This window comes from Vitis vinifera, chromosome 19 (genome assembly GCF_030704535.1).
Source record: "Vitis vinifera cultivar Pinot Noir 40024 chromosome 19, ASM3070453v1".
NCBI lineage: Eukaryota > Viridiplantae > Streptophyta > Magnoliopsida > Vitales > Vitaceae > Vitis > Vitis vinifera.
Window position 1 is genome coordinate 19,689,756 of NC_081823.1, and position 27,388 is coordinate 19,717,143.

General features: G+C 37.6%; 1 protein-coding gene across 4 annotated transcripts; it reads right to left on the bottom strand.

Moving 5' to 3' along the window:
• Positions 1-790: 790 nt before the first annotated feature.
• Positions 791-27,020, bottom strand: ETR1 (ethylene receptor-like). Of its 4 annotated transcripts, none has more exons than XM_019216858.2 (7): positions 26,814-27,020; positions 25,316-26,263; positions 7,195-7,563; positions 6,805-7,071; positions 6,601-6,728; positions 6,166-6,363; positions 791-1,380 (listed from the first exon to the last, which is right to left on the bottom strand). In XM_019216858.2, exons 2-7 carry the CDS (start codon positions 26,222-26,224, stop codon positions 1,023-1,025), a joined length of 2,229 nt encoding a protein of 742 aa, XP_019072403.1. In that variant the 5' UTR covers positions 26,225-26,263; positions 26,814-27,020; the 3' UTR covers positions 791-1,022.
• Between the last annotated feature and the right edge of the window lie 368 nt (positions 27,021-27,388).

Below are 27,388 nucleotides of genomic sequence, written 5' to 3' on the forward strand. Positions count from 1 at the left end.
CGATCATCAATATTTATAAAACAATAATTATCAGAGTTTTATACTATCTAAACATCATCTTTCAAATCTCTTCAAATATTAATTTTAATAATCTTCGCAAATAAGCTAGTCCTCAAAATTTCACAACAGTCTACCCGGAAGCTTCAAGAATTTTTCAACTCGTCTTCAAACACTTTCAAGTCCATTCGAAGACTTTCTAAATCCCAGTTCAAATATTTGAATTTCTGCAATATTGAGTTCAAAGATCAACTTTCTTTGAATAGAAATTCAAGTCCTAAGTCTTGTCGATCTTAAGATTAAGCTCTTAAGCACTCGAGGCCAAAATATGAAGACGTGATCGGCCATTTTTGCTCAATAATTCCTGATAAAATATAAAATATAGGTGCTTACGAGACATAAATCTTGACGTGGTACTTACTCCATTACCAGTAAGTAATGAGGCATTAGTCTCAAACATAATTTTACAAGGTTGTGGCCTACAGACAAAAATATAAACGCCCCTAGGGGATAGTCATCCCAATGACAGTAATAGCACCACTGCCATGTTGTATGCAACAACAGTACTGGCTTGCAGTGTGCAGCCATGCAGGTTATGTTAACAAATAACAACTGTATTTGAGTAGAATATTTAGTGGAAAAACAAAGACTAGTACTATTCCCAAGACATGCTATTTGGAGAAGGAAAAGGCGGAAAAGAAAGAAAGAGGGTCTATACAAACTTGTTAATACTAGCTCATCTAAAGATCATGTAAAAATGCTGCTATAAAAGATTGATGTGGAAATGGAAACCTTGAAGAGGATAAACAATATGTTAATTTACCATTTATTTGAGTTTTCATTTTACAAGTTGAACAAGAAGAATAAACAAACCTGCTTGTAGCATATTATGTTACACTATTACCACCATCACTACATCTTCCACAATATTTCTGCATTGCCGTATAAGTTATGTACAGACTCTAAAATTGGCTTGAAGAAGCACTCACCCTTTTTGGGCTTCTCATGCAAGCATTCCCTACAACTCAACAGGTCTCAAACAGAAAACGGTGCTCTAGAACCTCTGATAATACGCACCTCATCTTATCAACTGAAACAGGTTTCAGTACAACTCCATTTATACCCACCCTCAAGTAGTTCTCCTTTGTCACCCTATCCGTGTTTCCCATAAGTGCTACCAGCAATGGCCCTTGACGACATGTTGTAAATTTTTCATGTATACGAATAGCAACTTCATAACCATCAACACCAGGCATACACACATCTAAGAACACCACATTGTGTTCCTGAGAAACAACCCGCAAGCAGTCATCTGCTGAGCTTACAGTTGTTACATCACATCCCAGGTGCACAAGCAGACCCTTTGTCACTGACCTGCTAACCCTACATTACCACAAATAACAAAGTTGAACATAAATTGCAGGCAGCAGCTAAAACTGCAATTACAAAAACTAAATTCTGCTGCTAAATTCAATGCTTTGAAATTACTGGCTTTTTTTGTTTGTGTGTGTGTGTGTGGGTTTTTGTGGGGGTGGGTGGGTAGGGGTGTGTGACAAAAACATTTTGAATTAAGAAATCAGCGTGTTAACAATTCTATTGGAAAATTAAATATAGAGTTCAGCATTTTTGCCATTGGTTGGCTCAATAGAAACATGCCCTCTCAATATTTTGTTTTACCTTTTCTTTTCTTTTTTTGATAGGTAAATTTTTGTCCCATTGGGACTTGAACCTAGAACCTCCCACAAACCCTCCCCATCCCTTTACCACTTAAGCCAGACCTCAAGGGCTTGTTTAACCTTTTCTTTCTTGGTTGGCAAAACACATTCTCACAGTGGATCAATGGCATACATACCAGCACTGATTGAATGTGGGCTTAGGATCGATTGAGAGAATGAGTGTCATTCCTTGATTTGGTTCACCTTCTAATTAATGAAAGTCATTCTTAATAAACTAGGGCCTTTTCACATTATTTGAAGGCAATTTCCCCTCATATTTCTAGTGGCAATTTCCCCTCATGAGCCACGAAAATTACTTAAGAACCTAATTTTTTGAAAGGTAGGTTTTTTCTCCTTTGTGATACATGTAATTGGACTTGGAACTTCCTCATCCCACCTAATCTTTTTGCTACTCGAGGCACAACAAAGTGGCTGCATGTGGATGAATTAGAACTTTGAACTTTGATTGAAAATATGCCCAATAGGTTTTGGGACATGATTTGGTAGGATTCTAATGCGCATTGTTGTGCCAAGTTGAATACAATCCTTGGAAAGGTGAATTATGGACATTTCATCTGTTTTAAACCACCAATGGTGGATTTGGGATTGCTATTAAAACGCAAATGGTGGATTTTGGATTGCGATTTAGTGGGTAAGGTTGAGATTTAGTATAACTTGTAAACTTTCATAATGCTTTGTTTATACCACACATGATCCTATGGTTTTTTCCAAAAGAGTTCTTCATGCAAATTGCATTTGTTAATCAATCATGTGCCTTGTGTTAGAATTAGATTAAACAAACTAAGCTAACATATATCATTGATATGTGTATACACAAATTTTGTGAAGTCTTGCAAAATTAGCAAAACTATAGGAAAAAAATAATGCGAACAAATACTTTATTAAAATTAATAATTGATTGTGGAGCACAATTTTAGTGTCAATATTCTTTACAAAAGAATATTTTCCCTTTAATCACAATCCAACAATGAAGATGTTTTTTTCGTTTTTAAAGTCAATCGAGAGCGTAGAATGGCTTATTCCTTAGTAGTTTTGTCGAAAGGCAAAAAATGTGTGTAGTTCTTCTGCGATTTTTCGAAATTGTAGGGAGATTTTATGAAGCCTTTTCTTCTTAGTTCAGCCTCTTTTCCTATGTAGAGTCAATTTGCCGATCAATCCAAAGTTGTCTTCTTTAAAGGAAGTCATCCTTATTTATAGATGAAATTAAGGAATTAAATTTGGAATCCCCCAAGATTTAGTTGTTTAATTCAAATAATTTAGTTCCTTGATTTTAGCAACTTATTTCCTTCATTAAGGAAATTTGTCAACAAGAGAATATTTATTTTTTAATTCTCTTTTGACTTCAATTGGAAGATTTGTTTCATTTAGAAATTTTTCATGAGAGAATATTTATTTTTAGTGTTCTTTTGACTTTAATTGGAAGATTTTATTTTATTGGCAAAACAAAATTTTGTAGTCTTCCAAATTTTGTCATGTGTCACCTTTTGATACATGTCACATGTCAAATGTGTATGACTCATCACTCATCAAGCCCAAATTTTGTTCAACAAAGGAGTCACAATTTTGAAGACCAATTTAGTAGTAATTTAATCCACTAAAATTTTTTGTCTACAATATGTATTTTAAATGGTCTAACTCAGTTTATTTGTAAATAATTGATAGATGTTGTTCATTTAATTATTTCCTACTGGACTTCAAAATCTTTATATCAAGTAAACAAGGTTTATTTATCGTTAAATACAAATATTGTTAAGAGTACTCCAAGAAGAGGTGCATTTAGGGTATAGAGCAAGCATACACGGAACATCCAAACTAAAAAGAAAGAGAAAAGCAACATAAAGCTAGACAAAGGCTGTTAGGTCACACACAATCTATCAAAAAAATCTAGATAAGGTATCTTTGTCTATTGTTTTTTTTAACCAAACAGACAAACATCAAATAAAAATGTATTGTAAGTTTAACTATGACAGATCCAAGCCTTCAAAAGATATTAGAATCTCTGATGATGATGATCATAGTAAAATTTAAAAGATATTAGAATATGCTCCTTAAAAGATATATAAGATTTTATTCAAATTGGATAAACATTATTTAAATTTAATTGAACCTATTCACCCATCTATGGGCCTTTGATCCTACCGTACCAAGGTTTTCTCACATTATAAAATACCTTGACACAATTTCCCATTTTTTAATATAGTGCTATTTAAAAAATAAATAAAATAATGAATAACCATATTTTATAAGAACTACATAAGGGCTTGCCAAGACCAATGTACAAGGATATAAACCCACCACACCACCACCCCCCACCCAACAAAACCCCAAAAAACAAATATATATATATGTTCCACTCAGTATTATATATTGGAAGAAAAGCCCATTCAATATTTAATGATGCAATTTTCCTATAAATATCTCCTTATAAAAAGGAAAAAAATTCTCCTACTTATTTCCTTCTAAATGCTCCAATAAAAATAATATTCAAGATGTTTTTTCCATACTTCTCTTACCCTACTTTTATCAATGCTACCTCACCAGCTTGAGTCATCCATCTGAAGTGCAACTCGAGCACCATTCTTGAAGTCACCCATGCAAGTCAAAGAGGGAAGAAAGTAAAGTCAATAACTTACAAGCACCCATGAAATGACGATAAGATAGACCAATCAATTCCACTTCTTCCTCACAAATGATCATCTGTTCAAAATGGCCTAATTCCTACTCAAGATGATCCACCATCAAACATTTGTACAAAATCCATGGTCTAAGTAAACAAAGGGACCTTAGTAGGGATCCTTGGATTCCGCACCTTCTTTTTTAGACATCAAGATACTTCCCAAGCATGTTACAACAGATCCCACCCTCCTCTCCCCTTTTACCTCCATTAAGTTTAGCCTTCCAAAGAAATCAAACACTCTAATTCCCTTATCTCTTCAGGAATTCAACTCAAGACTTCCACACTTGTTTGGATTGTGGAGAATGAAAATGCTAGGGTCAAAGACGGTCAAGAGTAGCGTCTCTGCACCAAACTTCCTTTCATAATCTACTGCAACCACCAACCACACCCTCAACTGCACCCTTTTACAAAGGTGTCAAAATAATTCGTAATAGTTTTTCCATTTCTCAATTTCATACCTGCAGTTACCCTTTTTGAACACCAATTTCAACCTCAATGGAAATTCTTACGTTACCAACTTAATCCACTAGCTCTCCTTTTACACTACAAACCACCAAAACCTTTTTGCCTAAAAAAACTCTGTTTCCAAAAACAATGGCCTAATTCCCCGACCTTCCCTAAACAACTGCACCAAATTCAATTTTGACTGCAGCTTGATTGAAATCCAATCTAATTCGATTGACTTAATATGAGTAAATCAACTAAATGCTTGAATTAATATGATCAATTGGAACTAACTGTTTAACCAAAATTCCAAATAAAGAAGATCATCACCATATATCGCATTCTAATAAAAGAATGACCGACTTCACCTTTAACAAAAATTCGTTTTGCAATCCTCTTGTCTGTTATGTTCTTATGGCTCTTCCAGAAATCTTCACCTTGGCATCTCTAGGACTCCCCATCATGGCTTTGATACTACTTGTTCTACTAGTTTTCCACACATAAAGGTATATGAAGTTTTAACATTGTTCTGCCAACTACACCTATATTCATGGATGAGAGAGAATAAAACCCACTATACCACAGAGAAATTGCAAAGGAAAGAGAAAATAGATACAACTAACCCCCAAAAAAATCTCATGTTTCCCTGCTTCAAACATTGATATCCTTGACTACAAGCCCTCACTCCACTAGGGGTGTCACTTTTCTTTATATCTCTACCTATCCTATTAGACTTTTCAAGCTCGTCTCAATCTCATAATTTTTTTCCCATGAATTAGAATATTTATGTAGATATTCTTACCTCATTCAATAAGGATATTTATTTTTACAAGGAAATATCAACATAGAAATTATTCTATATAGTATTTTTTCACCAAATAGGAATTTGACACTTTCCAATGTTGATTAATAGATTAATTTGAACTAGGACTAATTCATAATCAGTTAATCATTTGTTATTTGAAGTAATCCCTCACAGTTTGAAATTGGAGAAAATTTTATAAGATTCACTAAAAAAAATAGCTATACTAGCTTGGTAATAATAACTTCAATTTTTCATTTTTAGAGGCCTTCCTTCTGTTTTACAAAAGTTTTTTATTATTCCATCCCAGATTGTTGTCTGGCCTCACGTTTCTCATGTATCTTGGACCCAAAATGTTCCTATGTTACTTCTCATTAACACCTTATACTCTAGTAACAATGGATTAAAACTTGAGCCATCTCAGCCTATCTACATTTAAGAAAATAATGAACATAGTGGTTATACACCCATGATTAGAACGTGGTATGAAAGATGGCTTTGTCACTTACCCATTGTCATCCATAACAAGAACTTTGAGTCCTGGAAAATTTGTCTGACAATGGTTTGCTGACACTTTAGGAAAAAAAGGGAGCTTAGATTCATTTGAGTACTCTGGAATCCCAAGTTTCACAATGAAGACAGCAGTGCTTCCCTTTCCAAGCCCTTCACTTTCTATCCAAATATGTCCTCCCATAAGATTTACAAACCTGATAGGATTATACAAAAGGAAAAAGCATTATAAGCATTAACTCAAATGACGAAATGTGATATAAGCATTATAAGCATTATAGCATTAGTTAATGACGAAATGTGATATCTCCTTAGTAGACATAATTGCCTACCAATAAAAATTAGAATACCAGGCAACAGGAAGAAACACCAACTCAAATTGACTGTTTTGCCCCTTAAACTGAAGTTGTGGGTGGTAAGAAGATTGAAAATACCTCTTACAAATTGCAAGGCCAAGTCCACTGCCACCAGAATTTCTAGCTGCTAGTGATTGACATTGTGCAAATTTGGTGAACAGCTTAGAAATATCTTGGGGGTCAATTCCTGCTCCTGAATCCTTAACCTACACAAGAAGAAAAATTGTAATGCATGAAGCATCCAGAGATAAATATATATCAAATTAAGCATTAGAAGCAAACCTGTACACGCAAATAAAAGTGATTATCACTGTGCACTGGGAAAAAATCTGGCGCGCGAGAATCTCTTAAAGATTCTGATTTTGCAATAAAAGCAAAAATTGAGATGTTTCCCTCGTTCGAGAATTTCACAGCATTACCAACAACATTTAACATAATTTGCATGAGGCGTTTTTCATCACCAACAGCAAATTCAGGCAAGTCTGGAGCCAAACTTGATGAAACAAACAACTTTTTGACAGACGCAATAGGCTTGATCAAGTAAAGGACCTGCAACGAGAAACATTAATCTTAGTTAAGTCAAAAACATTACCAGCCACTGAAATGATCTATAGATTGCCCAATGCTAAGGCCTGAAAACAACTAATAATAGGCAGGTATCCATTATCTTACCTCCCTGAATAACGCATGAAGGTTAAAAGTTCCATTTTCAAGTTGAAGGCTACCATCTTCAAGCCTTGAAAGATCTAGTACATCATTTATGAGTGTAGCCAAAAGACTACTGCTCTTTAGGATGGCTTCAACCATCAGGCGCTGCTCAGGAGTCAGCTCAGTTTCTTGCAGCAAGGATGAGAGTGCAATGATGGCATGCATAGGTGTTCTCATCTCATGGTTCATAACAGCCAAGAAATCATTGCGAGCACGAACTGCTGTTTCTGCTTCTCTCCTGGCTAGGTCAAGTGCAACATTCTGCTCCATAAGAAGATCCCTTGCTCTCATTGACTCTTCTAAGATTGCAGCATGTGAAAGAGCCACTGCCACCTGGTTCAACATGCCAAGTTTACAAGTGAGTACCTCCAAGTATCATCATCAAGAAAAACTCAAGTCCAATCCCAATCAACCAAAAAAAATCATTATAAAGAAAATGAAAAACAAATGCAAAGCAAGCTAGTGATTGGCAAGGGTATATTCCACATACAGTTATATAAAAAAAGCAAGATATCATTAATCACCTAAAAGATAACATATGTTCAACATATATGAAGTATACGCAGACCCATGCTCATACATACTTGCACACAACAATTTCAAGAACTCGATTACTAGAAAATGATCGGTTCTAGAATGAGTAATGCCGGTTTAATATGCAAGACTGATTGTAAAACCATTTGTTAAAAAATAACCAAAGAGGCAGAGGCCTATGGAAGCCAGGTGCTTTGTGTTTTTACTGAAAGTTAGTGTTTGAATTTCATAAAGTAGAAATTTTCCAGTAGACTGATTTCTGCAATTCACATGTTGCTGAGATTAGATTTATTTTACTTTATTTTTCTAGGTATATCATGTTGTTTGGGAGTGCTTGGCCCAAATAATTGAATGAGAAAGTCCTTTACCATTCGCATAAGGTTCTCCAATTTCCACTAATATAAGAAATCCTAAGGCTGCATTAGGTATTTAGGACCTTTACCAACAAACCTAATCTCAATTTTGTTTCATGCTTAAATGATCTCCTTCCTTATTCAGAGCATCTAACAGAATGCATATACAGCTACCCCTTTTTTTAATGTGAACAATTATTATTATGTGTCGAAGGCATCCAACACAACAAATGCTTTAGGAATCTCAAGTGTCCGATGTTTCAGATTTCTCCTCATTTTTTCTCCAATTTATCGATGATATACTGATATTTTGCCCATTTTTTGTGTATTTACCAATTTTATTGGCTACGCATCAGCCCAAACAGGCTGCTTTTGCATTAAAATTTCAGTTTGTAGGTCAAATGGGCTAGAGCATAGCCAGCTTAAGCCTAGCTCTGTTTTTTGCTTTTATTGGTTAAATAGGGCACATGATTAAATACACCATTTAACTCTTATACATTTCCAATGAATGATGATGCCCTCTTTCTTAACTTAAAAGGGAAAAAAATCCCAATTGAAGACTAAACAACTAAGGATTGAACCGGGGATCTCAAGCATAAAAGGGCAGCCACCACCTCTAAGCCAACAATGCTTTTATGTTGTACTTTAAAAAAAACCCCAACTGAAGACTACATAACCAAGGATTGAACCTAGGACCTCAAGTATAAAAGGGCAACCACCAACTATTAAGCCAAGCATGGTTTTATGTTGTATAAGTGTGTGTGCACGCGCACACAATCAAGGATTGAACATGGGATCTCAAGCATAAAAGGGCAACCACCAATCACTAAGCCAAGCATGCTTTTATGTTGTATGAGCACACACATGCGCAAACACACACAATTATATATATAATTGTGTGTTTTACATAATAATTAAATACCAAACAAATATATATTTGTAAATAAAATCATAAATATTTTTAAAAAAATTATTATTATAAAAAAGAATTAAAGTAAAAGATAAAGTAATATCGAATGAAATACAAGCATATCAGACACAGATATCATGCCCACACCCATGTCGCATCATGTTGACATGGGTATTTTGGCTTAAATTAATGTGTCCATATATCACAGTCAACCACCAAGTCAAGCCTGAGAGGGAGCTTTCTTTGGTGGCTTTCCACAGCGCTAACATTCCCAAATATTTTGAGAGCATCATTAGGAGCCACTAGCCAATATTAGTGGGATTGTTTATCCACACTACACTTGGATGTTCTATGTGGACATCCATTTTCTAGTTCTTAGCCTCTCTTTCAGCGCCATGATGTATGGGATGACCATTCTCTTGACTACTCAGTCTATTGGGCATGCTCTGTGCCTTGGTCCTCTACTTAAGAGATTTTTGCTTGCACCAGAGGTCCCTTCTTTGACTCCATCCAAGCTCCAAGAGATCCTTGTGAGTCGTTTTAATGTTCCATGGGATCTATCCATTTACATCTGTCTCATTGACTATACTAAGTCAACTTAGGTTCTTGTGATATTTGCTAGCTATACCTTTTATCCTACATATCATCGAACCTAGATCTAAGAGTCACAACCCATTTTGTTCATTATGTCTTTGATTGGACCTCCTATTGACATAGCCTAGAACATTCTCGATATTATGGGCTCAAATGGCGATTCATCTTGTTTGGGGAGTTTGTCTCTCCTTATCTTGATTTCTTGACTTCTCTTGGATGCAAGATTCCACTTCCAACATGATCTTCTAGTGCTTGATCAAACAACTCCCATCCATGATAGCTCTTGATCTAAACATGTGAGTCGTACACATGGATGACTTGTTAATCTTGCCAACGCGGTAGAAAAGGTTGAGACTTTGGAGATGGAGTAAGGAGGTGGCAAGCATAAAGGATCATGCAACATAGGTTAAGTAGTTCTGGACAAGCTAGTAGTACTTGATTGGCTACTGCACCAGAGGTTGTTAGGGGCTGCTCCCTTCAGATTTCAAAGAGGTTGATGAACTTCATCAACCAGCTTACAGCTCATATGTACACTCATTTCGAACAAGTTGTATGATCAAGTCTAGCATGGATGGGAGACTAGCTATCACTAATTCTTAGCTATTAGCATAGCCTAGTCCTAGCTCCAATTCATTCCCTCCACCTGGGAGCTCAAGCTAGTTTAACATAGGACTTTATGTTAATTTATTTTGATGTATTTCTAGCTCATCTATATTTTAGCTTATGACATTCATATTTTGATGTATTTTGGACATGTTATGTATGCTTTGAACATATCCTCTAGTTGATGTTTTCATATATATATATATATATACTTGGATTTGGCATTCTCTACTTGCCATATTTATAAATTCTTACAATTAAGCAGTGGGGTGGGAATCCCAATTTTTCAAGAGAATTCTCTCAGCCTTCAAAACCAAGATTCTTTAACTATTGGACTATCAGAGAGCATGGTTCAATGCTTTTTTGATCCGTGCTGACTGCTTAAAGCTTGTCGGTGGAGAATATTTTTGTCAATGGAGTCATGTGAAGGCTTGAATGGAGAGTGCTTGATAATGCCATAAGATTGAAAGAGCTTTATTTTGATTTCCTAATTGGAGGGAGAATACCCTCACAATCATTATCTGGAAGATAGTTCGATGTAGAATCATCTGATTCAGCATAAGAGTCTTCTTGGGAAAAACTTGAGCTGCTAGCCATGATTTCGTGAATCCTGCAAAATTCACGAGTTAAGCAATCAGGGATTAAGTTATTTTCTCCTTTAATATACTCATTTTGAAAATCAAAATTGCTTAAAATAGCTTGCCATCTAGCAAAATTATGCTTAGAAGCTATATTCTTAATATCCTTTTGTAAAACTAATTTTGCAGATCTGCAATCAACTCTTAAAAGTTTTTTATTTAAAAGACCATTTTGAAATTTTGAAATGCATAAAACAATGCTTAAAATCTCTTTTTTAATGATGCTATGAATGTGTTGGTTAATACTCCAGTTTCTTGAAGTATGCCTAGCCAATATTTCATGGATATCATTACTCTGCCTAAGAATCCCACTATAACCTATGTCTGAAGTGTCAATCTTAACAATCTTAAAGGCTTCTAGATTATCTAGGGCTAAGCTAGGTAGGGTCTTGACAGTGGACTTGACTGTTTTGATAATCAAAATCTCAACAATGAAGACAATGATAAAAACAAAAAGCTAGTTAAAGTTTTCATCCATTATATTCTGGAATTCTGAAAGTGCAATCTTAAGATCAAAGGTCATTATGTTCCATTCATAATGTCCAAAGGGTACCAACAAGGTAATCTTATTAGGAACATGATACCTAATCCATCCTAATGCATCATTAGGAGCTTGTAGTTGATGACTAGTCTAGGTGTTTCTATATATATCTTGCGATATGATGATTTCACCTTGATTTTATCACGTCACTTTGCCATTTTTTTTTACAAAAAGGGGGATGAGAGTTATGGTTATTATTATTAGCCACTTAATATATTTTGATATATTTTATTCATATGATATGATTGATATATTATATTGCGCATGGTTGGTCATATCTCTTTGCAATAAATTATGACTTGACGTCAAAATATTGGATTGTGACATTCTTTCATGTAGTATAATTATGTTTTTCCCACACTTTTTTTCATAGGTATTATTGTTTAAGCATGTGCATGTCACAGATTTCTAAGATTTTTTAGGATTTGCAACGTACTAATTGAAAACCATTTATTTAGGATGTTTGGTTTAAACGTGAGAGATAATGTGTTTTATAAACTCCTTTTGAGAGCATTGAAGGATTTATGTAATCATTATTTTGTCACAAGATTAACAAAGAGAGAGATTGTTAGTAGGCCACATTAGCTAGTTTAGATTGGCAATATACCAAACATTATTGGATGCACTCTACATACTTCCTAGAATTTACACTGATCTTTAAGGACTCAAGATCATCATGGATTCTGACCTTGAATCAGTAAGGTAAGTATAGTTGAATATGTTTACGTGAATAATGACATTGAAAGGCATATAGTAGCCTTTTTAATAATATGTAGAATTTATGGACAAAAAGAAAAAGGTTTAATGAGCACTCAAGTACCCCTTGCAAGCGCTCAAGGAAATTTTCACATATGTTTCATAATTCTTGTTCCATTTTTATTAGTGTTATCCCTTAGCCTGCAAGGGTTTCTCCATATAAATATATGCCTTATTCTGCTAAAACACATGAGTGCCTTACATTGTTATTGTCATCATTATTCTCCTATGCCTTCCTAACACTATGAAAAGCCTAACTCTTATTCAAAGGTTGAATCGAGCAGTGGATGCTAGAGGTCAAGCAAGGGGGATATGTAGTGTTTTGGGACAAGAGGGTGTTGGAGCTTCTTGAGATGGAGGTAGGTGCCTTCTCAGTGTCATGCCAATTTAGAAATTGCAAGGGTAGTTTTGTGTGGATTTTTCGAGTGTTTACGGACCTATTCTTGCTGAGGAAAGGGAAGATTTTTGGGCTGAGTTGGGTGCTATTAGAGGTCTTTGGAAGGATCCTTGGTGTATTAGGGGTGATTTTAATGTGGTAAGATTTCCAGTAGAAAGGAGGGGTTGTTTGAGAATGTCAGTTACCATGAGACATTTTTGTGAGGTTATCGATGAGTTGGGCATTAAAGACCATACCCTTTCCAGTAGTGAGTATACATGGTGTGGTGGTTTAAACAACAGTTCAGCTTCTAGGCTGGATCGTTTCCTAGTATCTGATGATTGGGAAGACCAGTTTAGTGGATTGGTTCAGAAAATCCTGCCAAACCCGGTCTTTGATCATGCACCAATATTGTTGGATGGGGGAGGGATTAGAAATGGAAAGATTCCATTCAGATTTGAAAATATATGGTTAAAGGAGGAAGGGTTCAAGGATCTTATAAGGTGTTGGTGGGAGGGATATAGCGTCCAGGGGTCTCACAGTCATATTTTGGCGGGTAAGCTCAAAAGTTTGAAATAGGATCTCAAAGTGTGGAACAGAGAGGTTTTTGGGAATGTGTCCACCAAAAAACTTGAGGCTTTAGAGTAGTTAGGTCAATGGGATGCAAAGGAAAGAGAAAGAGCCTTCACAGTGGAGGAGTTTGAGGAGAAAAGGAGAGCAGTAGATGAGTTTAAAAAATGGGCAGAGTTGGAGGAGATTTTCTGGAGGCAGAAATCAAGAGAGCTATGGCTAAAAGAAAGGGATAAAAATACTAGATTTTTCCACAAAATGGCAAACGCTCATAGAAGGATGAATTTTTTGGAAAAGTTAAGGGGTTAATGGTGTTTGTCTTGAAGGGGAGAATAGTATTAAAGAGGGGTGGCAGGAGCTTTTCAATTATTGCTTTCTGAGATAAAGGAGTGGAGGCCAAGCGTAGAGGGGCTGGCATTTAATTCTCTATCGCTTGCAGATTCAGCAACATTGGAGGTTCCTTTTATTGAAGAGGAGGTTTTTTTTGCGGATGGTTTTACTTTGGCATTTTGGCAGGACTGCTGGGATGTTGTAAAAAATGAGGTCTTGGTTTTTTTGGTGACTTCTATGAGCCGGGTTGCTTTGAGAGAAGTTTAAATGCTACTTTTGTTGTTTTGGTGTCTAAGAAAGGGGGGGCTGAAGAGTTAAAGGATTTTAGGTCTATCAGCTTGGTTAGGGGTTTGTACAAACTGTTAGCCAAAGTTCTAGTTAATAGACTCAAGAGGGTGATGGGCTCTTTGGTCTCGGATTTTCAGCATGCTTTTGTGGGGGAGGAGACAAGTCTTAGATGCAGTTTTGATAGCTAATGAAGTCATAGATTCTAAACTTAAAGCTAACTTGAGAGGCTTGGTATGCAAACTGGATATAGAAAAGGAGTATGACCATGTTAACATAAATTGTGTTATAGCGGTGATGGATAAAATGGGTTTCGACTCCAAGTGCTTGGGTTGGATTAGATGGTGTATTTCTACGGTCCGTTTCTCTATTTTGGTCAACGGCTCTCCTTCTAGTTTCTTCAATAACTCTAGAGGGTTGAGACAAGGAGATCCTTTGTCTCCTTATTTGTTTATTTTGGTGATGGAGATCCTTTCTTGTTTGATTTCAAGGGCAAAGGATGGTGGTTTTATTGAGGGTTTCTGGGTTAAAGAGAGGAATGATGTGGGGGTTAAGGTATCTCATTTGTTCTTTGCAGATGATACTCTCATTTTTTCTGATGCAAGCAAGGAAAACTTGGAGTATTTGAACTAGGTTTTTATATGGTTCGGGGCATGCTAGGGTCTTAAGATTAATTTGGAGAAGAGTGAATTGATTCCCATTGGGGAGGTTACAAATTTGGAGTTTGCTAAGGTTTTAGGTTGTAAGGTGAGTTCTCTTCCATCCACTTACTTAGGCCTCCCCTTGGGTGCTCCTTACAAGTCTAGTAGGGTATGGGAAGGTGTGGAGAAACGGTTCAAAAAAAGGCTTGCTTTGTGTAAGAGGAAATATCTGTCAAAAGGTGGAAGACAGACATTGATTAAGAGCATTTTATCTAGTTTGCCTATTTACTTTATGTCCCTATTTGTTATCCCTAAAAGAGTGGTGGCCAGATTGGAAAAAAAAATCAAAGAGATTTCCTGTGGGGGGGAGGGGAGTTGGAGAAAAAACCTCATTTGGTTAATTGGTCGATTGTATGTTTGGAGAAGCACAATAGGGGTTTGGGTTTTAAAAGTTTTCCTCTCTTCAATAAGGGACTTTTGGATAAATGGTCTTGGAGATTTGTGATGGAAAGGAACCCTCTTTGGAAGTGGGTAATTGTTGGTAAGTATGGGATTTAGGAAGGGGAGTGGTGCACAAAGTAGATGAGAGGGAGGTACGGTGTAGGAGTATGGAAGGCAATTAGAAATGGTTGGGAGGACTTCAAAGATAAAACTATGCTTCAAGTTGGTTCAAGGAATCGAGTAAAATCCTGGAAAGATAGTTGGTTTGGTGATATGTCATTGAGAGATGAGTTCCCGGGTCTTTATGCTATAGCTTCCTTTAAGGATGCTTGGGTGGTAGATGTTTGGAATGGGGGTAGTTGGGGACCGAGGTTTATTAGACAATTCAATGATTGGGAGTTAGAGGAGGTAGATGCCTTATTTAGGAGCTTGCATGGCTACTCCATCATTAAGGGTACTTTTGATGCCATGGTTTGGTTGGAGACTAAGGATGGTGATTTTTCAGTTCGGTCCTTTTACTCCTCTCTGGCAAGTAGGAGAGTGGAGCCTTTCCCGAACGGTATAGTGTAGAACTCTTGGGCCCCTGTTAGAGCTAGCATTTTTGCTTAGGAGGTAACTTGGGCTAAGATTTTGACACAGGATCAACTTAGGAGAGGTTAGAGGATGCCAAACAAGTGCTACATGTGCAAGGCTAAAGAGGAAACGGGAGATCATTTACTTTTGCATTGTCCGAAAGCAAGTACATTGTGGCAGCTGGTTTGTGCTCTTTTTCATATTTAGTGGGTAATGCATTCTTCCGTGAGGGGGGTGCTTCTAAGTTGGAATGGTGTCCCAGTTGGCAAGAAAAAGAAAAAGGCTTGGAAAGTTACTCCTCTTTGCATTTTTTGGTCCATTTGGAGGAAAGGAAATAGGAGAGCTTTTGAGGATAAGGAATGCTTAGATCAAACTTTTAAAAGTTCTTTTTTGTACTTATTTTAGGATTGGGTTACAGTGTACATAGTGGATAGCATTACTTCTTTGATAGATTTTGTGAATTGGTTAGGTTCCCCGTAGGGTGCGATTGTGTTGTCACCCCTATTGATTTTTGTATATGCATACCTCGTGTATACCTTTTCTTTAATACAACACCCATTTTACTTATCAAAAAAAAAGGTTGAATCCTAATGGTTGATCACATCCTCTTAAATCATTGAGTTCACTAAGGTCTAAGGAGCTCGAGGTGTTGTGTCACAAACATGAAGATAATTGTAGTTGCTAACCAATGTAAGATACCTAGGAGAAGGAAGCATATGGTCCAAGTAAATTTGTGTACTTGTCCTTTTAGAATTAGTAGATTTTCTTCATGATTGATTATGTAGTAGACTCTATAGGTAGTTTCTCATGTACGTCACATGTTTATTCTAGAACTTATTATTATGATATTTGAGTTAAGATAGAGCCCTTAAAAGTATGACATGATGTAACAATAAACAGATTTTATTATTTATGATATGATTCCAGTTTCCCTTTCTATCTATCTTATTTTTGCATCACATTATCAGAGCATTCAAACCTAGAATCTTTTACATTGTACAAGACTTAAGCGCATTAAAAGTAGCACGAAAAATTCAAGTCATAGGTTCCTTGTAAGTAAACGAATTGTTCACAACTATTTCATGGACTTAAGCAATGCATTCGAAGTTGTCAGGCACTACCCCCTAATTAGATGGATAACTTATGTTGGTCATTGGAATTGATTTCTCATGGTGAGTACACTAGTGTGTATGGTTACACATTTGATAGGACCTATGGTGAGTCATGACATTGGTCATCGGGTAGTCATGACTTCACCAAACCATTATATTGTATAGGCTCTCAACCTTAAGAGGATATTAATCTAGTATTAAAGTCTTTAGTGACTTTAACCTACAAGTGAGACCTTGAGATAATCATATATTTCCTATGGATTGGGTTGTTTTTTATTAAGGTTGGTGGCAACAGATATTCTCAAAATGGGCACCATGATATCTCATAGGTTGAAACAGCGTGTCCTCTTAAGTGATCCTAAGGGCATATGACCAAGAAATCTCTACTCATAGTAATTCCTTAATTGGAATTTGATATATGCTCTTAAAGAACTAAAGTATATCAGTTGATCACATGATAAGAGGATCTAGGACTGTAAGATGGTAGATGTTATCTTGAGAGGTTGATAATATACACCTCGTTAAATTCAGACACCAATTCATGGGAAGCCTACATTTAATGGATAGTAGGTCACAGACCCAAGTTCTAGTATCTTAAGAGTATAGTTGACTCTCTGTAGTGGGTGTTGAGTCAATTGTATTTTCTTATGGGTCTCACAGGTTCCCGCTCGAGTTTATATTTCTTGGTGGCGCATTCATTGAGGGATATTTATAGTAGGTCATAGACCCAAGTTCTAATATCTCATTCTATACTCATAAGATACTAGAGTATAGTTGACCCTTTGTAGTGGGTGTTGAGTCAACTTCATAATTGGATTATGAGAGAGCTAGTATTTCCCTATGGGTCTCAATAGTTCCCGCTCGAGTTTATATTCCTTGGTGGCACATTCATTGAGGGATATTTGGACTCTCTATTCATATGTATGCATTAGGGCATTTGGGAAAATACGCAAGGTTTCACAAGAACTTATGAATGATCCTTCTGAATTTGGTTAATTAATTAATTAAAACCCAATAAGCCTAATTAATTAATTAGGACCTAATGGGCTAGATTAAGTAACCTAAGCCCAAGATGGACTCAAGTCACTTAAACCCATAAGGGAGTTTATATAAAACCCTTAAGGAGTTTAAGGTTAGACACCTTTTCATACTCTTGCTATTCAGTCTTCTAGAAAAAGGAACCCTATCCTCCATTCCCATTAAAGACGATTCCACCTCCTCACATGCCAAGATCCAAGAAAGAGAGCCATCGAATGGAAGATCCACTAGCCTTCACATAGTTGTGAAAGGCGCGCCTAGGCTCCAGGTGGCACAACGCCACCCTCCGACGCCTCGCCTAAAGGCAGGCAATACCCCTTCACAAAGACTCCACTTAGGCGCACAAGGCGCGACACGATCCACAAGTGCGCCTCGATCCCCTATCTCCTTCTTCTCCTTCTCCTTCTCCTTTCTTCTCCAGCGTCGAGTTGCAGAGGGTAAAGAGAAGCTCTATTTTTTTATTTTTTTTTTTAAGACCAAAACAACGTCGTTTTGGACCTTTTAAAAAGGCTCAAAACGGCATCGTTTTGGTCCTTTTTATTTTAAAAAGAACAGGTCAAAACGACACCATTTTAGCCCTGTTTTCCCTTCCAACCCCCTTTTCTGGTTGTTTTCAACCCGAAAACCCTTCCAAATTTTGCCTTAGCCTCAACCGTGCAATGGAGAAGTGAAGAAGACAAAGAAGAAGAGGAAAAATATAGGAAAAATAGACGTACCTTTCCGGGACCTTGGTATTTTTATCTTTTCTTCACTTTTTTGCATTTTTTTCCGTCCTTGTCTCATAACTCTCATTGGCATTTTTATTTTTTTAAAATAAATATTGTATTTTGACATGAAAATTTTACTAAATAAAAATAAACAAATAATCAAGGTTGGAGAAAAGGCTTATTCAAGTGCCTTGATGTGTGTGGGGAAAGAGATGACTCAAAAGGCGGGCGCATGTGGCCAACTAAGATAATATGTGTAGTAGGTTTAGGTTGGCCACTACTACTTTCCCTAAGCTTTTAACGGTGGATGGGGACTCAACATCCTCTCACTATATCTCCAAAATTATTGGCAGGGGTCAAAAGGAAGATAGAGGTTATGTGTGTTAGCTCAAAGCTGATGGGTTGGTAAAATAAGTCTATTGAGCTTTTAACGAGAAGTCTCTAGCACACATAGACAAAGGGCCAATTTTAGTTAAGAGTGTTGGGTTGAATTTTTCTAAAGGCTATGAGCTTCCTAATGTAAGATTGATAAGAGAACCTAGGAAGCCTATGAAGGAAGTTCACTCTATCAATTCATCTAAGGGAGAAGATATTTTTGGAAGTGGGCCACGACAATCATATTGGTCCAACAAGAGTTAGGCCTAATCATTTTGAAATGGGCCACTAGTATGGACATCTTTTTTTATTGATAAAAAGAAGAATATTATAAAGAAAAATGTCAAAAAAGCATCCCGAAGTACACAGGAAGTATATAAAGAACATTTTAATGTGTCATCAAAAAACAAAGAGGGCAACAAAAAACATCACCCCCTCAAACATAAACATAGCTCAACCAATCCACAAAATCTACAAAGTAAGAGAGACTAAAAGTTATAAACAACTTGGACCATGACCAAAGATTACAAAGGAAAGAACATTTAAGCCCTTGAACCGAATGCCTCTCATTTTCAAATGCCCTGTTGTTTCTTTCCTACCAAATTGTCTAAAAAAGGCATAAGGGAGCAGTCCGCCACAACTTTATCCTTTTTTATCCATGAAAGAACCGTGTCATCATACATGCGTCTCCCTAACTGAAGAGGGGAGTACTCATGACACACCAAATAGAGAAAACAATAAATGTCTTAAGTGGATGAGGATGTGACCAATGGATTCATTCTTGTAAAGGGTTAAAACCTCTCCTCTGCATGTGATCTAAGGTTAAAACCTTATTCCAAGTGACCTCCCATGCAAAGAAGCTCACCCTTGGCGACACCTATGAGTTCCAAATTACACTTGTTGAAAAGATGTCTTATCTTCTTGGCTCCATAGTCTTGTAAAGGGTTTTAACCGAAAATTTTCCATCCTTTGACTTTGTCCATGACACCTTATCATCCACATCCCTAAACACCCTCCTCCCTTGCAATATCAGCAAAAAGCACTCCACAATTTCAACCTCCCAATTGTTGAGTTGCCTAGTGGAGCAAGAGGCCTAATAACCCCCATCAACTGATAGGTTCCAAACATCCTCAACCTAAGCCTCCTTGGAATGAGCTATAGCAAATAAAGAGGGAAAAGAAATGCACAACGGATCGTCACCACACCACTTGCCCTTCCAAAACCTTACCCTCCTCCCATTACCCACAGATAAGGCAACTCTGCAACTCTACAACTCAAAATATCTCAATCCTTCCTTATGGTTTTCCGTAACCCTATCCTATATCCTTCTCTCACTTTGCAAGAGTCCCACCCTCCTTCTTCTTCTATGTATTTACCGCTAATGACTTGCTTCCAAAAAGCCCCCTCTCCGCAACAAAACACCCACTCCATTTTCACAGTAGGGCTTTGTTGAGCAACAAAAGATTCTGAACCTCTAGACCACCCTTTCTTTTGTCTAAGTAAACGATAGACCACCTTACCAAATGTGGTTTCTACTCAAGGACCTCTCCTCCCCAAAGAAAATCTCTTTGGATTTGCTCTAACCTCAGTCTGACAATCCTTGAATGCAAAAAAAAATGACATAAAATAAATAGGCATGCTAGAAAGAGTGTTGTGGATTAAGGTAAATCTCCCCCCTTTGGAAATATACTATTTTTTTCCATATAGCTAATCTTTTACTAAACTCCTCCACACAATCTCAAACTATCACAGACTAAACAGAGCACCCAAAGGAAGGCCTAAAAAAGTAGAAGGAAGCGCACCAACGTAGCAACCAAACTCTTAAATCAACTCCTTTAAGTTCTCCACCCTCCCCACTAGAATTAGATCCCTCTTTTCCAAATTAACTCTCCATCCCAATAAGGTCTCAAACCACATAAGCAACTAGTTCAAGTTAATTAATCTAAAGAACGCTCATAGAATAGTAATGTGTCATCAGCAAACAACAAATGAGAAACTTCCACCCCCTCTTCTCCTTTGCCTCTGACCTGCCAACCCAATAAGAAACCTCCAACCTTAACCCTCTTAAGCAAACAACTAAGGGCCTCCATGGCAATCACAAAAAGACAAAGGGAGAGAGGGTCCCCTTGCCTCAATCCCCAAAAGCTTTGAAAAAAGCTTGAAGGAGAATTGTTGATAAGAACAAAGTAGCTAACAATTTTATTTCTTTTAAAATCACCCATCGAAGCCTTCTACGCCTTTCTCATCTTCATTTTTTTAAGCAGGGCTAAGATCTCTTCCTTAAATCCCTTTTTTGGCATACCCAAAACGTTGTTAAACTGAGCTAGCAGGTTTAGGACCAACCCTCGTCATGCCCTCCTCCACCCCCGCCCCCCCTAAATTGTCTAGGCACCCTATGTCGAAGACCCTTCCCTCTTGACTCTTATCCCCTGCCTCTATTATAGCCCTCTCTACCTCAAAGAAACACCCCACAGAACTACCATCAACCCAAATCATCCTCAAGGGACGTTAAGTGACTTCCCCTTCCAAACCCTCTAAGCTCAAGCCACCACCAGAATCACAGATCTCTTCAAAAACCCGATCTTAACAAGAAAGAGAAGAAGAAGAGATAACTCACACCCCAAAGGGACTAAAGAGAAAGGAGAAATAATTGTGTACCTGACAACCACAGCGGGCGCATTGTCAATGATCACAATCCGAGACGATATTGACAAACTTAGCTCAGTCGTAGGAGCCTCTACAGAAAACCACCCCCAAAAAGGACCCCTAACAAGCCTTCCACACCCCCACACTTATCCACCAAAAACCAGCCAACTCACTTCCCTTAACACCTCTCTCCTAGGCCAAGCCCAAACCTAAAGCATCCCCCCTTTCCAAAGACAGGCCCAAAACCCTGGTAGGCCTCTTTCAACGCAAGGGAGCCCAATAACTAGGGTCCACTAACATCCCCTCTAAAGCCACCTTTAGTTCCAATCCCATCCCAACTGTCCCCGCCACCTACTTATGTACCCTTCCTATCGACTCCATTCCTTTCCCTTCTTATTGCAACTTTTGAGAGGCAAAAAGTTATAGTCTCACCTACCCGATCTCTCTTGCCAATAGAGATCGACACATCAACCCCATCAAGCTGCTAAGAGTACAAATCCTTCCCCACACATTCACCCACACATGTCCCACCATCCTCATCACCCCTAATCTCCGAAGCAAGATGCCTGCTATTGCAACTACTCAGGACTACTTCTGAAAACCTAGGAAGGACTTCCCACCACAACTAAAAGGAGAAACACAATGAACCAATCACCACTTGCAACATACCTAGCTAGGCCCTCCCATCCAGCTTTACCAAAATCCTAGCCCACTACACCTAAGAAGAAAAGGCAGTGTCTTCATCCACTACTATGAAACCTTTGCAACAATCCCCAATCTTCTTAAGCACCTCTCGAAACCAAAGATGCATAGAAAGTCCCAACATTCTTACCCACACTTCCTTAACGAATCCCCCTAACCAAGCACCCAACCTTAAGAGTCCACCTTTCCAGTTGCAAGACTCTCTACTTAAGCCTTCTTAAGCCCCTAGCAAGGAGCCTTTTTGCCTCCAAACAATCTTCAAATTCAAACACAAGTAGAGGTCCAAAACTCTTTTTTTAATAGGCAAAAATAATGCAAAGTAGAGGTCCCCTAAAAACTTAAATCTTCAAACCCTTTTCAAAGACCAAATATCAATTGCCCACCTTTTCAACGAAGCTAACTCAAGAACCAAAAAAGAGCCTGCACCAAACCTCCAAACCAAACATGACCTACATTGCTTCTCCTTACTTTGCACCTCGCTCTCACCAAGTTGAAGCCAAACCGCATCTCCCACCATGCCCACATTCCTCCTAACTACATTGCGAAGGACTCATTTCAGACACCATCCTAGTGTTATTCCTCTTCTCTATTGGAAAGACCACTCTCCTTGCCTCACTTGTAGGAACAACCCCTAACAAATAAAGTTTCTCCGTCAAAATGGACCAACCCCCATGGAAACCCCTCCCTTTTGGAAAGATCAAAGTAAATCTCTTGGCTTTTATCATGATTACAAAACAAAAAATGAATCTCCCTACCCCATTTAGTCTACGCTCCAACTTGAACTTCCTACCACCCTTCACCCAACATTTGCTCCATTTCTACAACTCTTCATCTCTGCAGCAAGCTTCCACCCCTTCCAACAAGCATCATGAACTCAACTCCCCGAATCCAACTCAGGCTAAGAAGCCTCTACGTCGTTCCACTATGACACCTCTCAACCTCCTCGTTAGAAAGATAAAGGATTTTGAATCTACTGCAAACCAACACCATCATCCTCTCATTCTCTCACTGTGAGGAATTTATAGAACCCCAATTTGGACATAAGATCATTGATATAAGTAGGGCCAAGCCTCAGCTCACTAGCCATCTTTCTACCTTATTTAGGCATAATGATATCAACCTATTCTTGAAATGGATTATGAGAGCCCTTTGGTGGATCTAAATCCCTTCTCTCTCACAACAAAAATGAGGCTTTTCTGTCCCTTAAAAGCACAACTTTTTAGTTTCTTCAATTGAAGTTTCAAGGCAGACATCGCCTTCATCCTTAGATAGTGGAAGTTGCTTGAAAATGCTTTAGAAGTTATCTGAGATGCAGCCTTTTTTCTATCCAATAAAAGAGGTTCTAGATTAGGGTCCCCTTTGGCTTCATCATCTTCTCTTTTTAGGATAGAAGACACTCAAAGCAATTTTAGCCAAAAGGAGCAAGAGTAGCTCACTGTGGATCTTGGGGGGATGCTTCAATCTAAGATAGGTTTTATAGTTGATGGTCCTCTATGGATGATTCAAACCATAGAATTTCCAGGAAACTCCCTTAAACTACTTCAGAGTTTAAAGGTTGTCAACGAAGGGTCATGGGATGCCTGTGCAATTTGTTCCTCGGGCCTCGAAAAGATATGGAACCCTTTTTTATTTTTTAAGAAAAAAATGAATAGATAGGAACATTCCAAAATATTGTAAAGGTAAATACTCTTTTCATCCTCTCTATGTGAATGTTTTAGATGGGGATGTTCGCCTTTTGTAACAAAGCATCCAAGCTTCAAACATACAGGTAGGGATAAGGCTTAACAAAAGCCAATGGAAAAAGTTGCAATATAGAAGGAAGGTTCTTGTGTGCAAGAAAGCTTTTTCACCACATATTGGGTATTTTAATCTATCTCACTCTCCTAACTCATACTAATGATAGGCGGACTCAATGCTCAATATTTACCTATGGAGATCCTTCTCTTTGAATTCCCAATATTCAGCTGTCTTCCTTGGTTCCACCCTTCCATTCGTGAAGTAGATCATCGAAAAGGCAATTTCTCAAGCATAAAGTGAGAGTTTCCCAGCAACTTTTATAAAGCCCAATAGTGGCTAGGTTTCATTCAATTCAATCATTCTCTTTGGCTTTTGAGATTGTCCTTGATCGAGCGAGCAACATGTAAGGAAAGAATCTTGTACCCATCATGCCAAGGGAAGCACATCTCGGATATCAAGCATTCATGTGACAAGATCTCTTTAATTTCAATAGCTCAGCAATGAGTGCCTTCTCTCCCTTTATACGTATCAGAACGGAATCCCTTTTGTTGCCTAGCTTAGTCCTTCCTTTTACAGCCAGTGGCATCGCATCTTGCATATAAGTTCTCGATGAAAGTCAAAATATACTTCCTTATTGTTTTCTCCATGTAGGAAGGCATTTTTCACATCTAGTTGGTATAGGGACCACTTCTTTGATGCAACAATAGCCGGTAAAGTCCTACAGTTCCTAAAACAGTTCAAGTTGGTGATCAAGTACAAGAAAAGAGGGTCAATGATAGTTGCAGATTTTCTGTTTAGAACCCCCTCCCTACCATTTCCTTCTCTTCTACTGTGGCCAATATGAGTTCACCCAGTACTAGCAGCTTTATCGAGGAATTTCCCATCTCAGTTGGAGCTTTCCAAAGAAATAGCTTAGTAGCTACATTAGCAGCACTTGGGATGATTTTAGGCGCAGCATATTCCCTTTGACTATATAATCATATGGTTTCTGAAATACTAGACATGCTACTCTCAACAAAGGAATGCAACTAGAGGGCCTTGACCATCAATGTTCATTCTGATAGACCTAAGGACAACATGATACCAACTCATCAATGACCACCCTCACGAGTGCGAGCTAAACTGCCCAAAAGCCTACCTACTTTCCCTTTATTATTATTAGTAGGAAATCTTGAAAGACATATTTTCTAGATTAGGAAGCAATGGGATGCAACTCTATAGCTATATAATAATCAATCTCTTTTCCCAAAAGTATCCTCTCACTAGGGCTTTATTTAGAATAAAGGTTCAATTTATAAAATGATTAAACAATTTATTTTGCTTTCCCTCCATCCTTTTTGAACTTGATCTCAGCACAGTGAAGACATATTTCATTCAATCATAATATAACTCATTATCAGATGTAACTCAATTTAGGCACTATGAAAATGTCTCACATGAAAGGGCAAAATTGTTTATCAGATGCAATATCCAGGAGCAAGACAAAGTATTTAACAAAGTGAATATTAAAGGGCATCAAAGTGAGAAAATGAGTAAATGAGTGAGAAAAGTTCTGGTTAAGTTTCTTTAATGCAAAGTAATAACCAAGTCATGCAAAGAAAAGGACAAAGTAAAAAGTCAGACCTGGTCAGCAACAACTTCAACAAGTTCCAGTTCATGAACATGCCATTGCCTTGCACTGTCTGAGGGAAGCATCAAAACCATCAAAGCATAGCGCTTTGTTGAAAGCTCAGGCCAGTCATTGATTTGGAAATTAGAGAGATGTAGAAGTGGTACACGCACAGCAACAACCTCCCCAGGCATGTATTTTCCTGCAAGAGGCCGCAATCTTGCCACTGGGCAATTTGGTGATATCTTAACTGCACGATTGCTACTGAAGACTTGATTAATAACAGGATGCTGAATGGGTATGGTAAAGCCAACAGGATTCTGTTGACGCAGAGTGTAGGAAAGTTGAAGCTCTAAGCCAGTACGTGTTGGCATCCACAATGCACACTCTTCCAGAGACAAAGTTCTACCTAACTCTATAAGCGTGGTCTTTAGTATAGTATGCCTATCAAGAGTGCTTCTGATCTCATGAGTCAGCATTCTAACATGCCTCCCTGTTTCTTCCTGCGTACGAATCAGACCCATTTCTCGATCAAGCTCAGCAGCTTTGTTTTTCAAAAATAGTTCTCTAGTCTTCACACTCAGTAGATCAGGAATAATGTGAACCAGCATTAGGGCAGTTACACAAGACACCACAGCAGTCAAAACCTTTGCAGTGGTCATAACTACTTCAACATTTCTCGAATGCATTCCAAAAGTCCACAAGTTAATAAGATGCGTTGCTCCACATAGGACAATAAAAGCACCAAACTGCACAAGCACCCATCTATAGGGAAACACTGCAGATTTCTTAACAAAGTAGATCAGCTCTAGAGGGATGGAAAAATAAGCAAGTGCAATAAAGAAATCTGAAATGTATTGGTACTTCATTAGCAGTTCATCCCCTGGCCATGGGGGATCAATACAGTCGCAAGACTCCATCATTAGCAAACTACCTCACCCCAAACTTCCTCTTTTGTATAGCTGCAGCCAAAGTTATAATGATAATTAACACAAATGGCCCCAAAAACACCTAAGGCACAATACATAATAAAATTTATGCCAGCATATAGTTGAAAATCAACCCATTTACAAAAACTACAGAAAACCCAATCTGGGATTCGGTGAATGAAGAGATAATTACTATAACTATATCAAAGTAAAAAGATGCCCTCCCAATATAATTATATAACCCACAATAAAAGTACAAACTATGTACCCCCATATCCTAAACTTTCCTCGCAAACCCAACAGAGACAAGAAATGACAACAAGACCAACAATAAGATTGCTATGATTAAACCAGGAAATTAAGACCAAATATTATACAAAAGGAGATTCAGACAAAAACAAACATTAATAAATCTAAACCGATTGAGAATTTTATCGATCTAGGGCAAAGAAAACATACAGATTCCGTTTCAAATAGAATTGTAAGACAGGCAGAAACTAACGGATCCAGGAAGATGTGGTGCCAAATTGAGATCGAAATTGAAACTAAGATTGAAAACGAAGAAGAGACCGTAGGTACTGACGAAGCAATCTCTCTTCTCTCAATTTTGTTGTCCGGTTTTGGTTCGGACTGAGGCTGAGCACGGTGGGGAAAGTTGCTTGGAGTTGCAGCACTTTTTGACTTCACCGGCCTAATCAGGCCGGGCCGCCTTTCTGGGCTCCCGCCAGTTTTCGGGCTGTGGGAGGTAGAGGGGTAGAGGTTGTGATTTGGGCTTGGACGACCCTTTGCATTCCACTTCATCGTATTTAGGTTCGCTGACTTAATCCAGCTCTTCATGTTATTTTGGAAAATCTATTCCATATTATCGACATATTTTTCACTTTTTTTTATTTCCAAAAATACTCGTATCCATAGTAATATTCAACTTAAACGGGAATTTAATTTTTTTATTTAGTTAAGGTTTTAAACCTAAACACTTTTTTATTTCCAAAAATACCCTTATCAACTGTAATAATCAATTTGAATAGGAATTTAATTTTTTCATGTGGATAAGGTTTTAATTTCTTGATGTAATAGAGTCATTTCTAAAATCATCATTACAAACCTAAAAAATAATTCAAAATTTAATATTTTCAATTCTAATAATCAACTTAAATG